Source organism: Bos indicus, chromosome 2, assembly GCF_029378745.1.
Source record: "Bos indicus isolate NIAB-ARS_2022 breed Sahiwal x Tharparkar chromosome 2, NIAB-ARS_B.indTharparkar_mat_pri_1.0, whole genome shotgun sequence".
NCBI classification, from domain to species: domain Eukaryota; kingdom Metazoa; phylum Chordata; class Mammalia; order Artiodactyla; family Bovidae; genus Bos; species Bos indicus.
In genome coordinates, this window is record NC_091761.1 from 91,611,650 (window position 1) to 91,630,142 (window position 18,493).

Here is an 18,493-nt window from a genome sequence, read left to right on the forward strand (position 1 = left end):
TGAGAACAGATCTTTTTACATTGAAAATTGATCTTTTTACGTAACCCGGGCTCCAGGCCATCTCAGAGACTTCTCACTTATGAATTCAGATCTATACATGATGATTACTGCTTTTATCCCAGCAATGAACAATACTGAGAATTTGACTGCCAAGTGAGAAGTGTGTTTCCTAGGGTTTCGGGTGTTGGCACCACAATGAAGCAGTTGTGCCACAGGCTGGCTTCCTCAAGGGCATGGAGACATCTTCAAGGGCCCTGGGAATGGCTGAGGATACAGTGGAATCTGACTGACATCTACAGTGAAGGAACTAAAAAGATAATTTCGCTGGACACCAAGTCAGGTGAGATAACCTTATGGGAGCACCTAGTCCAATGTCTGGCACCTGGTCAGAGAATCAAATGTTAAAGCTAGTCCTGCTTCTCTGTGAGAAGAGGATATGATTAGACTGCAGTATTAAATAAGTCCAGCCAAATTAATCAAAATACTGCAAAGATAATAGCCACAAACTCCTTTAGATAAATTTAAGACAGTATCTTCAGGGTAAAAAATATAAGCAATAGAGGATAAAACCAACTATTTTCTTAACAGTTTAATTTAATATCTGAGTAGAGTAATCTAGAGTAGATTAAAGGACAGCAATCTTTAAGACAAGAGGCTGGAACATGTAGCTTCTTGAGCTCTTTTCACATCAATGTATATGATTTTACAATTTACATTTAAAAGTCTTCCTAATACTTAATTATACAGACAGATGACTCTGGAGTGGGAAAAGGCACTGTATCACTTCATAAAATACCTTTGGAAGCACCCAAATTAAGTGCTGCATAAATTTTTAAAATATGCATCTTTTTTCTCAATCTTCCTCTTATTCCATTTTCTATAACCCTGCTTTGACACAGTCTTCTGACTTTGCCTTTCCTAATCCACTGCCACAAAGGTTTCTTCCTCCCAATTCAAGAAGCATTTTATTTTAGAACAGTTATAGATTTACAGAAAAGTTGGAAAGCTAGCACAGAGTTCCTACATACCTAGCACCCAGTTTACCTCATTAACATGTTATAATATTCTAGTCCACATGTCATGACTAAGAAACCAATACTCGATATTAGCTAAACTCCAAACTTTATTTGGATTTCACTAGTTTTTCCACAATTTCCATTTTCTGATCAAGGATCTCATCCAGGTTACCATATTACAGATAGCTGTCATGTCATGTCTATGACAGTTTCTCAGACTTTCCTTGTTTTTGATGACCGTGAGAGTTTTGAGAAATACTGGTCAGGGTTTCTGCAGCATGCCTCTCAATTTTGATTTGTTTGATGTTTTTTCTTTGAAGTTATGGGGTTTAGGGAGGACGACCAAGAGAGGGAAAATGCCAGTCTCATCACACTGCACCAAAGGTACAAGCTATCAATATGACTGATTACCCTGATCAGCCGGCCGAGGTGCTGGCCGGTTCCTTCACTGTGAGGTTATGTGTCCCCACTCTGTGCTCTTGGGGAGCAAGTCACTTTGCACAGCCCACAATTAACGAGGGGGGAGTTAAGCTCTACCTCCTTGAAGGCAGAATATCTGCATAAATCACTTAGAAATCTGTACAGGATATTGGTCTCCTCTTCTCCATTTATTTAATTCAATTATTTATTTATATCCCCATGGACAGCTGGCTATTTATTTTATAATTTGGAGTAGAGCCCTATGTTATCTCATTGCTTGAATTTTTCCAGCTTTGGCTACTGAGAGCTCTCGTAGGTTGAGTCCTGTGTCCCTTTTATAGACTCCCATCCCTGTGTTCTTTTGAGCATTTCAACACACGATGCTCCAGGCTCATCTTATATATTCTCTGCCACAGCCCTAGAACCAGCCACTCACCAGAGCCCTGGCTCCTTTGTTTTGGAAAATGGCATCGAGAAACCAAGGTTGAGGCTTTTGGTATTCTCACTGCTACTGGGCTGTCACTGCTTCTAGCCCTCCAGGTGGACAGACCAAAGAGTGCATGTGTGGACACTAGCCCATGTGTGCACACATTCACAATGCGCTTCTGTTTACTTATTTAGGGATGAGATCTAGTCATATAGTTTCTAAATCAAATAAATATTTCTTAATTATTTCATAAAGTAGGCCATTAGAACAAAAAAGTATGCTTTTAGATGATACAGATATCATTTATGGAACTTTTAAAGGGAAAGAAGCCTTTATTTTAAGATGTGATCATAGCATCCTTGTTTAAAGGATGTGGGAATCTGAAAATAAGCACCTTTTTAGTATCACTGATTGCCTCTGAAAACTTTATAAAGTTTGACTTAAACAGCTTCCTTAACTGTTGATACTGAACAAATTCTAGTTGTTTCCACTCCACTGAAATGTCAGGAAACCTGTGGGGATTGGAGGGCAGTTTCATGATGATTCTGAGTACTCTTCTCCAAGCAACTTTCTACCCCAGCTGTGCATCAACACTTGCTTTCAGCAATATGATTTTTAAATAAACTTCGTAACAAAACTCTTGGCTTTACCACTTCATATACTGGTTTTCCATTTCAAAACATTATGGGAACTAGGCCATGATCTTATCTGCTCTAAAAATTAAAAAAATAATAATAGCACATGTGCCTACTGATTAAAATTTAGAAATTATGCATAGCCCTAGTTTTAAAAAAATCACTCTGAGATAACCGGGTCTCTATCAGTCACTATACAGACACCTTCCTGTTGGTAGAAGAGTTCCTGGGGCATTTCATCCTACCTGGGATGCTGGAAGAACTAGATCCTGATTTAATGCTGGAGCTGGATAAGGAAGTCCAATCATAAGCCGATTCTGTCCTCTTCAGAGCTTCCTGATAGTTCATGTAGAGCTGCTTCCCATACTAAACAGAAAGCACTAAATGAGGACATCTGAACTTTACTGGGTATGATATGGGTGTACAGGGTAGGAAAAGGGGACACATTTCTGTTTACTGACTCACAGTTTGTATTAAAATTAATACCCTATAATACTTCAAAAATTCTTTGAATAGCAGTAAATTGGAATCTACTCTTATCTGTCCTCATTTTTAGAAAGGCAGCAAGAAGTTAATACTTGATGCTGTTTAGGTTCATTATCAACATAAATATTTTTTCAGTTATTTTTAAAGCAACTTTGATTTTATGTCTATAATAAATTTTCAGTTACTTAAAAGTGAATAAATATCCTTTCAAGGACTACATATCATCTTTAAGGTGTCCTTAAAAATTTTTTTTAAGACTTTCTTTTTTTTAGAGCACTTTTAGGTTCACAGCAAAATTGAGAGGAGAGTAGATTTCCCATGTACATTCACAGCGTCTCCCATTATTAACATTACCTACTGCTGCTGCTGCTGCTAAGTTGCTTCAGTCGTGTCCGACTCTGTGCGACCCCAGAGACGGCAGCCTACCAGGCTCCCCCGTCCCTGGGATTCTCCAGGCAAGAACACTGGAGTGGGTTGCCAGTTCCTTCTCCAATGCATGAAAGTGAAAAGTGAAAGTGAAGTCGCTCAGTCGTGTCCGACTCTTAGCGACCCCATGGACTGCAGCGCACCAGGCTCCTCCATCCATGGGACTTTCCAGGCAAGAGTACTGGAGTGGGGTGCCATTGCCTTCTCTGAACATTACCTACTAGAGTAGTACATTTGTTATAATCATTTAGCCCACATGGACACCTGAGGCTTCCTTAGGTTCATTCTTGGGTCTGGACAAGTATATAAAGACATGTATCTACCACTGTAGTATCGTACAGAGTATAAATATTTTCATTGCCCGAAAAGTGTTCCACAATCCACCTATATTCATTTCCCCCCCAACCCCAAGGCAGTTGAATTAAAAAAAAAAATTCTTTTGTTCAGGCTAAACTCTGCTATATAACAACCATATAGTGCATTCTCCAAAGCCAAAATAAATCACTTTGGTGCTACATAAGCTTTTACCATGGATGCCAGCTGGTAAAATTTTATCCCCATCACCGAGAAAAAACACACTTAAAACATGAAACTTAGGCCTGAGAGACTGAGACACTGGCAAAATTATGAATATGAAACAAACAATAATTGTCATGACAACCAAAACCATATCATTAAATACCCATCATTCCATTATCAAACCAAAAGAAAACCTACTTTTGCGATGCGGATACCATTGACCCACTGGTGCAGGGTCCTCATGTCATCACAGCAAAGGTATTTGATGTACTGAGATTTCTTCTGGATCTGCGGATGCTGCAAGATTAAAGGCAAAACCCAACTAAGTCCCCTGGAGAAACAAGAGATAAATTCTATCAAAGCTTAAACATATCCTGACAAATTACAGGTCACTGGAATAATGGCCAAATCATTTATACCTCTTAAATATCCATACGGTTGAATAAAATGGTCCTAAGTAAATGGTCCTAAGAAACAAGGAGGCAACTTGTGTTAAATTTTAGGCCAAGATGTTGAAAGTTAAAAAAAAAATCCTTCCCATCATGGAAAACTCCAAAATACCCCTTTCTACCTTTCAAAGGAACAAAGTCTACCAAGGTTAATGAAGTCAGTGAAATTTTTAATCTATAATGGAAGTAAATGAATGAATGAACTGAAATCATGGAATCAGAAAACTCCAGATGAGAGTCTTTGGTAAAGCTTCCTGTGCTTCTCTGGAGGGGAACACCTGGGCGGAGCTGAAGCACAGGACACAGCACCTGAACGGCAGTGAGCTCACACCTGGGCGGAGCTGAAGCACAGGACACAGCACCTGAACGGCAGTGAGCTCACACCTGGGCGGAGCTAAAGCACAGGACACAGCACCTGAACGGCAGTGAGCGCACACCTGTGGCCGTGCTGCTCCCTGCTGTGGACTGAGCATCACTCTGCAGGCCCCTCTACTGCAGCATGCACTTTTTGGTTGAGGCTTGGATGGGAGGTGACTGACTTGACCTTGGCTACAAAATGCAAGTGCAAGAATAGACTCAAAGTATTTTAACTCCACTAAGCCACAACCTCTAGTTCCCTGGGAAGAAAAACCCTAAATCACACTTGGTTCTGGATTTAATGACTGTTAATTACTACCTCTCTTTTCAGTGGAAAAATTTTATTTCACCTGGAGAAATATTGAAATTTATGTTCAATTACAAGAGGCTGTATAAATTCTCTAACCAAATGTTTGTTGTGAAAACCCATGAGAGCAATAAAATAAGCAATTTTATAAGTTTTTGATGCAGCAGGAAAATTTGGCCACAAATATAAGTTATGTATATCTGCAGTGTTAAAAATCAATCCCTCTGGTTGATGAGAGAACTGTAAATCCATTTATTCCATTCTATTCATTGCTTTATAGAGCTCATCCCCAATGAGAAAACATTTAATATCAAAGCCAATTTAGTTATTGAAGGCTGCAGTCGGAATTTTAAACAATTAAGCCGTCAACAGTAACAGGTTAGCAAAACAATACTTAACAGTTTTCCCCCTGATAGTACAGGCTCCACAGCCTTCTCTTGGAATCTAGTCCCTTGCCCTTATTGTATGCTCAGTCGCTCAGTTGTGTCTCTTTGCGGTCCCATGCACTGTAGCCCTGCCAGGCTCCTGTGCCCATGGAAAATACTGTGCCCTAGTATTTTCAAGAATACTAGAGTGGGTTGCCATCTCCTATTCCAGGAAATCGAACTTGAGTCATTTGCATCTCCTGCACTGGCAGGTGGATTCTTTACCACTAGTGCTACCTGGGAAGACAAGATCCGTATAAGTCATAATAAACCAACATAGGAATCTTGCAAGAGCAAAGGACAGGTAGAGGTGTATGTATTTTTCTGTAAAAGAAGGATGGGGAATTTTATTTCATTCACTCATTCAAGCAAGATTTAACGGGCAAGAACTACCTGCCAGCTGCTTGAAGTAGGGGTTGGGCTACAGTGTGCATAACATAGAAAGGTCCACAGTTCATGAAGAAGATAAAATGAGCTGACTGAAAGTGTTTTCTTTAGTGTTGCCAACTAGGGCTTAAAGAGCTGTTCTTCATCTCCTGCTTCCCCGAGGCCTCGCCTACAGGGCCAGGTTCAGATATCTGAACCCAGGGCTGCAGGATGGCTGAGCCTTTATCGCCACGCCCTCTCTTTACGGTGATTTACAAACCATCCTCCCCTGATTCCTTGTATTTCCCAGAAGGCAGTTAACACTCGAGGGTGCTCAACTGTAGCAGCGGCTTGCCTGAGTGTATGTTTGTGTTCTCATCATTCTGTACAAGGGAGTGCTTTTTATTAATACAATACAGAAAACCAGAGAGGTGATCCTCTATTCTATTCTCTAACCTGAGAATCCAAATACTGCCCTGAAAAGAACTATGATATGACTGAGTATCTGCAGATAACTTCATTTTAGGGCCTCAAGAATTATTTTTCAACTGCCCACGAAATACATTCCTTCTACAGCCTTCATTTTGGTCATCCAGGCTCTGCACCCGTGCCTTAGGAGGTAACCTGTTCCTCTAGGATGTTGTTACTGTATTTAAAGTGCCATTTATCGAGCACTTAGTATATACCAGGCATTAGGCTAAGTAGTTCACATATATTAGCTCATCCCACCCTCATGAACACCCCAAGAGTTACATATTATTATTTCCACTATATGAGAAGAAACTGAGGGACAAAAGGGATAAGACAGCATTCAAAGCTGCTCACAAGCGAAGGAATCAGTTGTTGAAACCATGCCATCTCATGCCAGGGCCTAGACTATTAATGTCACACTACTGCTTTATTATGCTTTATTTATGATAGCTTCCCTGGTAGCTCAGACAGTAGAGTGTCTGCCTGCAATGAGGGAGACCCAGGTTCAATCCCTAGGTTGGGAAGATCCCCCAGAGAAGGAAATGGCAATCCACTTGCCTGGGAAATCCCATGGATCAAGGAACCTGATGGGCTACAGTCCATGGGGTCGCAAAAGAGTCGGACACGACTGAGCGACTTCACTTATTAGGGGTGAAATTGTCTAAATTTGCTGCCTTACTCCTTTTTACCCTACACTATTATTCCACCACTTTAAAAATTACACAAGAGCTAAGAGTGAGTATGGAGGAGACATTCTTTGCTAAAAACTGGAAGCTCGACATTTAGATTTCTTAAAGACTCCAAACAGAATACAGGCATACCTCGTTTTACTGTACTTTCCCTTGGTACACTTTGTAGTTACTGTTTTTTTAAGAAACAAATTGAAAGTCTGTGACAACCCTGCCTGGAGCAGGTCTACTGGTGTCATTTTTCCAACAGCATTTCCTCACTTCATGCCTTGGTGTCACATTTGGGTAATTCTTGCAAAATTCCAAACTTCTACATTATTACTATATTTGTTATTGTGATCTGCAATCAGTGGTCTTTGCTGTTACTATGACAACGGGCTGAAGGCTCAGATGATGGTTAGCATTTTTAGCAATAAAGTATTTTAAAATTAAGGTACGTACATTGTGTTTTCTTTTTTTACAGACATAATGCTATTGCACACTTTAAATATATTCACTGGGAAACCACAAAATTCATATAATTTGCTTTATTGCAATATTCACTTTATTACAGTGGTCTGGAACTGAACTCACAGCAACTCTGAGTTAAGACTGTATATAATGAAATTGCTCCACCCCCCACACCCCCCACCAAAATGAACAGCTATTAGAAAAGAAAGGTTATCATTTGATTTTTTAAATGATGTTGATTTGGAAAGTTTGCATTCTCTGACAAAAGGCAAAAAAATTGATAAGTAAATAAAAACATTTAAGAATAGAATTAAGAAATATTGGATTACTATCATGCTACCAGATTATTTTTCTCTATGTATGCCAGATATTAGAATGAGACAGACAATTCCTAAAATTCTGTAACTAAAAAGCGATGCTCTAAAATCTTGGTCCAAGTGCCAAAAGAAAATATTGACTATACACAATCCATTTATTACTCTGGAAATACACATAGACCTGAAAATCAATCCTCTCAACTAACATGCTAGAAACTAAAAAATAAGACTATAAACTCCACCTTATTACTTCCAGGATTATCATTATAACATCTTTTTATTAATAATAATGTTTGAGAAGTTCATCCTCATATTCTGTCCCTAAATTCTGACCATTTTTTTCCTTCCCACCTAACATATTAAATTACTTGGTCTCACTTCTGAGGGGATGAAAATTTAGTCCTAGCTAAGATGACTCTATTCCAACAATTATTGTGGTATATGTATTTTTATAACTCGGGTTTCCTTTAAGAACTTAAATATACATGCATATACATGTCTCCCAAGTGTGTACGTCTTTCAGATAATATATCAACATATATACTGTTTATTTCTATACTGTCAAATTTCATGAGTCATCTCTTCCCATCATTATTATTTTCATTATTATCTTTAAAAAACTACCAAATACTGTGTTTTATGACTTCCTACAAGTGTGTACCTACTTCCTATCTCCTGCACTTCACTGGAAGGATTCAGACTCAGTCATTATAGCCCAGAGCCGATGAAGGGGATCAGGCACTTATAAATATTTACATTTGCATTTGTATCGACCCTGTGTGGCAGTGTTTTTTGGTTTTCAGAACTCATATGTTCAAGAATAAAAATACTTACATAGGCAAAAGCTAGTGCAAGTTTATAAGGAAAAAAGACATGTCTTAAATACTAATAGTCGAGTGAAAGTTGCTCAGTCATGTCTGACTCTTTGCGACCCTATGGACTACACAGTCCCTGGAATTCTCCAGGCCAGAATACTTGGAGTGGGTAGCCTTTCCCTTCTCCAGGGGATCTTCCCAATCCAGAGATCGAATCCAGATCTCCCTGCACTGCAGGCAGATTCTTTACCAGCTGAGCCACAAGAGAAGCCCGATAGTTGAGTGGTCTCAGGCAAGCTGATCCCTTAAAGTGGTTTCCATATGTGGAAAATGGGGACTCTAGATCAGACTTGTGAGATGGATGCATACAGTGTTCCAGGGCAGTACCTTCCACCCTGGTTCTTTAGAAAATGGTGGTCATTATCTTTACTATTATCTATATCCAGTGGTATGTTGTTTTTTTAGTTCAATACATTAAATATTCCTAGACAGAGAGATAATATAAGTATGGAGACTAGTTTAACCTATTTTTCTAGAGGAGTTTCCCTGGTGGCTCAGATGGTAAAGAATCTGTCTGCAATGCAGGAGACCTGGTTTCGATCCCTGGGTTGGGAAGAGCCGCTAAAGAAGGGAAAGGCTACCCACTCCAAGTACTCTGGCCTGGAGAATTCCATGAACTGTGTAGTCCACGGGGTGGCAAACAGTCGGACATGTCTGAGCGACCTTCAGTCAACTAGTGAAAATGGGATTGGTTACCCACTCCAGTATTCTTGCCTGGAGAATCCCATGGGCAGAGGGGCCTGTTGGGCTACAGGCCACGGGGGCTGCAAAGAGTCAGACATGACTGAGCGACACACACACACACATTCTTTACTAGAAGCAAATATGAAGCATACAAATCATTATTATAAAAACAAACCAATAAACCCTTGGAACAAAAATATTCTTAACCTAAGAATTCTGTGAGCTGCAAAAAGGCTTAAAATACTAGTCAATGGTCCTGCTTACTACTAGTGCCCTAACAGACACAGCTGGCTGCCTTCCCCAAGGCTTTCTTCTCCTCCCTACCTCTTTTCTGACTGAGCCCCAACGTGCCTGGATTCATCTCAGAGAGTGAATTCTGACTAATGTAAACCAAAAATGGTGGCTTTGTTCCTTGCCAGTGATTAATGTAGGAGGGCATGTTTCTCCAGGAGAGGGCTGTTGGAGGAGATCCTGGGAAATACTTCTTTCCTCTTAAAAAAAAAAAAAAAGACAAATGGAGGGAAAAATAGTCCCTCTTCCTCTGCTGGATTTTGCTGGGTCTATATATGAGGCAGCGGCCATTTGTGACTGAGGTGAGTTGGTCTGAGAATAAGCCGATATGCAGAAGATGGAACAGGGAAAGATGGAAAGAACTTGGGTTCTCACTGACAACTCTGAGCCACTTACTGCCTCCGTGTTATGAGACCCCCAAGTAACTTTTATTTATATTTACCTTGTAAGAAATTAAAGCTGAGAAAAAGTCAAATGTAAGAATATGTAACAAATATACATTCCACTACCCAGAGCAGCAAAGATATCATCACATGTCATGTAACCTCTTAGAAAACTCCATTATACACCTGTGTGAGAATGAGAGTATAAAAGGCAAGTAACATCTTAGCATTATTAGAAGAATAACTTTGATATCATGGGTCCCTTGACAAAAAGTTCTCAGGGACTCCAGGTGACCCTGAACCTCATTTTGAAAACTGCTGGATTAAGCTACTTTATATTAACTTAAAAAAAATTATTTGCTACTGTAACTAAATGAAATAGTTTTCTCCAAAAATGATCACTTAATAAAGGGTTACCATTATAATACACCTAATTTTATCAAAGCAATCAAAACTCTACCCCCAAACGCCAAACAACCACCTTCTCAAACCCAAGTGACAATTCTTAGACAAAAGCAAAGATGATATAAACAAGTAGACCTAAGTAGTTACCAAGGGGATCTCTGATGGAGCCAATGAGAAAAAACTTAATCATCCCCATAACTCTATTGAACTTTTTAATGCTACCTTTTCCTAATGTTGCAACTTATCAATAAAATTCAGTAAAAATGTAAGCTCTCAAAAGTTCAGATATGGTAAGTGTAAGAAACTCAAAAGTTTGGATAAAGGGGAAAAAAAATCACTAAAAACAGGTCACAATACACGCATGGGCTACCAGGGCCACAGTTCAGGAGAAAAGGGAGACAAGAATTATTTCTGGACTGGATGAGAGGCAGTCTACTTTGAACTCTCAGGCACAGTGTCCTCTGATGGTTTCTCTGAGTTAGTATAGGAGAAGAACTAAAAAGCACAAATATCTATGTTCCTTCCTCACTTCACCCCATATGTGGCTCTGATCTAAGTTTTCCTAAAATAAGGCTGCTATTAAATGAAAGTCTCAAATTTATCATCTAATCCATTTTATATGTTATGACTCACAGTTTATAATTCAGTACCCATTTCCCAGTATCATCGCTCTAACCAGGGTCAGCTACGGAACGCACAGCTTCCTTCCTTCCTCCCCATCTCCCTCCCTTCCTTCCTCTCTCTCTTCATTTACTTTATTGGCTTTGCCTCCTGGCTCGTGGGATCTTAATCCCGAATAGGGACTGAACCCGGGCCCAGCAATGAAAGTGCCAAGTCCTAACCACTGGACTGCTAAGGAAGTCCCTTAACCATTCCTTTAAAAAACCTACACACCATAGAATAAAGCAAAAATAGTATACCCAATGGAGACCCAAACTATTCTAAGATGTCCAATAACCTTCTCTACGTCTAACATCAATTAAAATTCCTAAAAAGAGATACATGTTTACCTTGAGCACCAGACAATAGTCTGTAGGAGCTTTGTACTTGTTCCGATAGTCCTGTCCATAGTAGACGTTTACATGATCCAGCTGAAGAAAGCAGACCAGGTCCCGAGAGACCTGAGAAGAAAACCCCCAAAAGACTGAATTAACAATAACATGTAAACAAGCAAATATCACTGGTAACAGCTTTTACCTGAGAATCAAGCTTTACCAAGTAGAAATTATTGCTATTCTGTAGAAGACAAAACAGTGAGATTCTCTATAGAAGTTTCTTCCGTAAAACTACCACACAACAAGAAAGGCAGTCCATTTCACTTACCATCTTGTCCTTACTTGGAAAGGGTGGTATTTTAAAGAGACTTTAAATACAGTATAGTATATTAAATACAATATAGTATTATAATAGAGCTCTCTGGAAAGAACAAGAGATACCAGGCAGTTCGGTGCCTGCCGTGCATGTCTCAAGCACAATTCTCAAGTCAGTGTTTCCTCGCCAATTAAAAAGGGGAGACAACAGTTACCTCTCGAGATGGTGGTAAAGACCTGACGAGATGATCCTGTAGAGAGCTTCAACAGAGCTGGCCCCGTAAGCACAGAAATGACAGCTACCACCAGGGCCCGCAGCAGAAGTACATTACCTAAGCAAAGCTGAAATGCCTACAAGCCCGGAAAGCTATTTTCCCCCAAACAATAAAAAACAAAAACGACTCTGGCAGAAGGTTTAAAAATAATAAAAGCATGGTTTCAAATTCACCAGGAGAATCGAGATGGGCCCAATGAATGAGCAGAAAGTGAACATTTTCAGGTTTCCTCTTCCTTATAATAGATCAATAAACAAAGCAATGCTCACGAGTGGAAACAAATCACAGCCTGGATCACCGTGTCAGTCTGCTCACTACAGATTAAAATCAATCAGCATAATGAGGAAGCTAAAAGTCAGCAGAAGGGACGCACCTTTGCTTTTCCTTTAGGGACATAGTAGATACCAGATGCTCGCAAGAGGAAATAACGTTTTTTCCAGGACTTCTTGCCATCATCTTTCAACCAAAGGACTCCCTCAATTTCTGGTACAGTTACAGAACTTCCACAAAAACACTCCTAAAATAAGAAGATGATTGGGAAAGACATAATCCTTGGATTCTCAAACCAAAGTTGTGTCTACCCCTGTGAAATGCATGACACTGTGATTAAACTAAAATACCTTTGTATAAACACCACACTGCTAATTTTACCTCAATTAGAACTTTCCAAACATTACATGGCTTTACTTTGGAACAACTATGGCAATCCCTGTGAACTTTTCCCTAAAACTGTTTTGACGAAACTAAGTTGAAATGTCAGCTGAGCTGCACATAACAGCATTTAAATGCATTTGTAAAAACATAGTTACAGTAAATGTAATGAAAGCATCAGAGCTAACATGAGCATTAGACTTTATTTGTCTCCAAATTAACATTTAGATTAGCCACTAACTGTGTTAGTGCCTCAGTTGTATATGACTCTGGGACCCCCATGGACTGTAGTCTACCAGGCTTCTCTGTCCATGGGATTCTCCAGATAAGAATACTGGAGTGGGTAGCCATTTCCTTCCCCAGGGGATCTTTCCAACCCAGGTATCAAACTCAGGTCTCCTACATTGCAAGCAGATTCTTTACTGTCTGAGCTACAAGAGAAGCCCAAATTTATACTAGCTGCATGCTAAAAAGGAATATATTTTAAAAGAAGGCAACATGCTAAACAAATGATTGCACTTTCACAATTTAAAAACAATCAGTGCATATGATCTAAAACAAAGCAAGCATTTATTGTTTATTTAATACTAAATTGAAAGGAATGTAAACAAACTAAAAATTTTGTATTCTAATGTCTATATTTAGATAAGAATTTAAAAAATCAATCATGTATTTAGTAAAGGGAAAGTAGAAATCCTCACTAAATTTGAACACATGAACATGAATTAATTTCTTCCCCCAAAACACAGAAAAATTAGGAATTATGAAGAGAATTTTTCTTAATTATAACTAGCCTCCCTATGAAAAGCTGAGTGCTGATCTTCATCCCCCTAATAGTCTTGTTGCTAAATATGAATTTTTTCAGATTTTCAAACACACTAACATCTTTGACCTGAGTTCTCTAAAATCGGCAAGGGGCAAAAATTCAATTATATTTGAATTTGTTTCATTAATCTTCAAAATAAGGAATGTATATTTTTTAAAAAATCATCATTATGATTTTTAAAATTAGTTATTTCAGACTAAGGTTTGAATTATTTGGTAAATAACTAACTATATACAAATTCCTCTCTGGGTAAGCAGATAAAAAAGCACAATCACACCCTTCACTGACCCAGCCTTTTCTCTCACTTGTTACCTTCTAAAAGCTCCTAAGTCCTTTCAACCCACTAGTATACTGCTTGGCAAAATAATAGCTTTTATAAGGTTCTTCAGTGTTCTAACATTCACAAAGCTGAACTCTCCCCATCAGGCTATGGAAGAAAATAGGCTTCTCCAGTTACAACTGTAATTATCAATACAGAGCACTGACATTCTGGGCTTCAAAAAAGGTGCTTAATATTTTAATATTATAATGTACAAGGAAAGGGGTTGGGGAGGAAGACTCATACCTCCAACAGCACTTCTTTGTTTCTATCTGCCATCTCAGCTGTTTCCTTTTTCCCCAGAAGGTAATTCTAGAAAAACGAGTAGATGAATGTTAAAGGACACTCTACTATTCTCCTGGCACAGGTACACAGATGATTTCTTCTAGAGACACAGCAACTCTGAGTCTATTTCTGCCTATGCAGAGTGAGGGGGAACATTCCTTTGAAACCTGTTCCTGGCATCTTCACAGAAATGCTTAATACTGGCCTCCTCCTTACTTTATCCATTTATTTTGAATTATTCCATAAACCGCCCTCCCCCAAATCCTGCGGAGGTATTCCATGCCACAGCTAGCAATGTGTTTTCGTATATTTAATGAAAGCTACACTGACAGGACTTTAAAGGTTTATGAATTAGTAAGTACAACAAGTGGGGCAAATTTGCTTAAAATATGCTGAGCTTAACTGATTCAGATGTAGTAAATTTAATCTATGTTCTGGCTTTTAAAGAAGAAATCCCAAATTCCCTGAGGCTACCATGATCTCATTTACTCAACTAAAATCTGAATTCTAATTATTATCCTTAAGAAACTTTCATTCACAATCATCCATAAAAAATTGTTGGTATTCCTAAATGTGTATTCTTCACTAAAAATATCCAGTAAAGATATGTCATGATCACGTAGTCTGAAGGAAACTATTCAATAACTTTAAAGCAGCCACTGTTTTTCCTCACAACTATTTTTTATAGTGGTATTGTTTTCTTTCACTTATTGATATTTATAAAATATTTGGGTATTAGGAAGAATTAACATAAACATTTTGGGACAAGCAAAGATACCAAACAGATCAAGGTAACATATAATAGAACGTGGGACTGTTTATAATCAAGGTTACTGGGATTTTCAAAAAAATAATTCAGAAAACAAATCAAAGTGTTAAATGAATAAATGATGAAAGTAGGGAAACTTAAATATATAAGTACTTTTCTTTGATGGATGAGGAACTCACTGAATAAAGAGCAGGGTCCAAAATGGCTCTGAATTAGAACAGAAATCTGCTAACCCCCTGGAGGTAATCCTGCTTTTCCTAGGGCTCACCCCATCTGGCTCTGTGGAACTGGTAGCTTCTTCGAAGCCCAACACCTGGGGCCCAGCAGATTTGCCACCTTGGCACTAGTGAATGCTCCCATGGGGTTTTGCAGCCACAAAGCTCCAACTGGGTGGCTGTCAAGTCTTTTAACTCTATTAACTTAGCACTCAGAAAATTATATAATATGAACATTTAAGAATCCTGACCTCTGCAAGCCATAGCCTCACCTGTGGATTTTTGAAAAGTGCGTATTTTTCTATACGCTCCATAAATATAAGCTTGTTTTGGCTATCTCTTGTCCAATTAAGAAGATTTTCAACCAAGTTTTCATGATCTTCAAAGATTCTCTCTGTCCCAAAATAAAACACCAGTATTTTGTTAGTATTTGTCAGAATTGCATAAAAGACAAGAAACCTTGCGAAGTATTTGACAGCAAAATCATAGAATCTAAACTGACACCCTTATAGACTATCTGGTATTTCCTGTATTTTCAAATAAGGAAATGTGCCCTCATGGTGTAAAGTGATTTTAGCAAGGTCACACAGCTGCTACAAGGAAGGATCAGGACTAGAATCTAGACTGTCTGACTTCAAGCTCTTCTTCAGCCTTCAGCCTTTTACCATCCCGCCCTTAAACACAATCTGTTAGTCGCATTTCATAAATTCTAGTATTAAGTGCTTCCAACACTATTTGTTCCTTGTCATTCAAAAAATTTCCAAGATGATTTCTCCTTTGATCTATAAATTGTTTAATTTTAAACATGGATATATTTTCTAATTTCCAAATTAGGAATCAAAGAACATGCCCTATATCCTGAACATATGTTCAAAGAACATATTCTAGAGATACTGATTTTTGTTTTGAAATTTCTAGAGAGCTGCTTATGACCTCATACTGGAATCAATTTTCGGAAACATTACACTTCTGCCTGTACAGAATGTGTATTTTCCTGTTATTAGTGCTCTAAATATATCTATATTCATTTTTGTCTGCTTGATTATGTTGATTATTGCAAAGATTCTTAGGTGAAACTTTCTACTATGAAGGCAGACTTGTGCATTTCTCCTGGTAGTTCCACCAACTTTTGCTTTATGTAATTTAATGCCATTATTAGATAAAATTTAGAATGATTTTATCTTCCTGATGAAGACGTATGGTTCTCCTTATCTCTAGTAATGTATTTTGCTTAAAGTCTATTTTGTCTGATATTAACATAGTTAACATTATCTTTCTTTTGGTTAGTGTCTTTCCACATTCCTTTTACTTTCAAGCTTTCTGTGTCTTTAGGAAAAAGGTCTTTTGTAAATAGTGAACAACTGCATTTTGTTTATTCATCCTTTCTAATAATCTCTTGTTTAAATGAATGATTTACATTTGTCATAGCTTATTTTACCATCTTATTTTGGGCTCTTAGTTTTCTTTTATTCATTCAACAAGTACTAAAAAACTACATATTCTATTTGTATCACTGTGCCACATATGATTAAGTCATGGTTATGAACCTTAAACCTACAGTCATGGAAATATTCTAAAAACTAGCAGCCAAAAACTTTCTGGGTATGGTGATGCCACATCTGTGAACTTGAACCTTTTTAATTCTTCAAGAATAGTTATAATAAGTATTATTAGAATATCTGCCTATACCTGTTAATAAACTTCTAACTGATGGTTTGGTTTTGGGGTTTGTGTTTGTGCATTCTAAGAGAAAAAGGTTAATTATTAAATTTTTATTGCTCTGGAAACTGCTATAAAATATTTAAAGATATAACAGACAGTAAAAGCAATGCAAATATATTTTATAAACAAAATGGCAAGTTGAAATTGACTATTGATTGAATATAGCCTAATAAAATAATTATTGTGAGGTTTCTATAATCACATAATATTACAAAAAGAAACCTTTAAAAGGTTTTTAAGAGTCAAAGATGGATTTGTATGGAAATACAAGAAACCTCGAATAGCCAAAGCAATCTTGAGAAAAAAGAATGGAACTGGAGGAATCAACCTGCCTGACTTCAGACTATACTACAAAGCTACAGTCATCAAGACAGTATGATACTGGCACAAAGACAGAAATATAGATCAATGGAACAAAATAGAAAGCCCAGAGATAAATCTACACACCTATGGACACCTTATCTTTGACAAAGGAGGCAAGAATATAAATGGAGAAAAGACAATCTCTTTAACAAGAAGTGCTGGGAAAACTGGTCAACCACATGTAAAAGAATGAAACTAGAACACTTTCTAACACCATACACAAAAATAAACTCAAAATGGATTAAAGATCTAAATGTAAGACCAGAAACTATAAAACTGCTAGAGGAGAACATAGACAAAACACTCTCCGACATAAATCACAGCAGGATCCTCTATGACCCACCTCTCAGAATACTGGAAATAAAAGCAAAAATAAACAAATGGGACCTAATTACACTTAAAAGCTTTTGCACAACAAAGGAAACTATAAGCAAAGTGAAAAGACAGCCTTCAGAATGGGAGAAAATAATAGCAAATGAAACAACTGACAAATAATTAATCTCAAAAATATACAAGCAGCACCCGTAACTCAATTTCAGAAAAATAAACGACCCAATTAAAAAATGGGCCAAAGAACTAAATAGACATTTCTCCAAAGAAGACATACAGATGGCTAACAAACACATGAAAAGATGCTCAACATCACCCATTATCAGAGAAATGCAAATCAAAACCACAGTGAGGTACCATCTCACACCAGTCAGAAAGGCTGCTATCAAAAAGTCTACAAACAATAAATGCTGGAGAGGGTGTGGAGAAAAGGGAACCCTCTTACACTGTTGGTGGGAATGCAAACTAGTACAGCCACTATGGAGAACAGTGAGCAGATTCCTTAAAAAACTGGAAATAGAACTGCCATACGACCCAGCAATCCAACTGCTGGGCAAACACACTGAGGAAACCCGAGCTGAAAGAGACACATGTACCCCACTGTTCATCACAACACTGTTTACAATAGCCAGGACATGGAAGCAACCTAGATGTCCATCAGCAGACGAATGGATAAGAAAGCTGTGGTACACTGACCCAATGGAATATTACTCAGCTATTAAAAAGAACGCATCTGAATCAGTTCTAATGAGGTGGATGAAACTGGAGCCTATTATACAGAGTAAAGTAAGTCAGAAAGAAAAATACCAATACAGTATATTAACACATATATATGGAATTTAGAAAGATGATAACGATGACCCTATATGAAAGACAGCAAAAGAGACACAGATGTAAAGAACAGACTTTCGGACTCTGTGGGAGAAGGTGAGGGTGGGATGATTGGAAAGAATAGCATTGAAACATGTATATTATCATAAGTGAAATAGATCACCAGTCCAGGTTTGATGCATGAGACAGGGTGCTCAGG

General features: G+C 38.0%; 1 protein-coding gene across 7 annotated transcripts in view; it reads right to left on the reverse strand.

The window, feature by feature from the left end:
- The window catches only part of RAPH1 (Ras association (RalGDS/AF-6) and pleckstrin homology domains 1), a 102,865-nt gene that overhangs the window by 10,527 nt on the left and 73,845 nt on the right, over nucleotides 1-18,493 (reverse strand). For all 7 annotated transcript variants that reach the window (XM_070770330.1, XM_070770308.1, XM_070770316.1 and 4 more), the window contains 6 exons: nucleotides 15,321-15,442; nucleotides 14,026-14,091; nucleotides 12,357-12,500; nucleotides 11,409-11,519; nucleotides 4,128-4,226; nucleotides 2,744-2,864 (listed from right to left, as the gene is read on the reverse strand). In XM_070770330.1, the coding sequence (XP_070626431.1) occupies nucleotides 2,744-2,864; nucleotides 4,128-4,226; nucleotides 11,409-11,519; nucleotides 12,357-12,500; nucleotides 14,026-14,091; nucleotides 15,321-15,442 (663 nt within the window). The remainder of the gene's footprint in view (nucleotides 1-2,743; nucleotides 2,865-4,127; nucleotides 4,227-11,408; nucleotides 11,520-12,356; nucleotides 12,501-14,025; nucleotides 14,092-15,320; nucleotides 15,443-18,493) is intronic.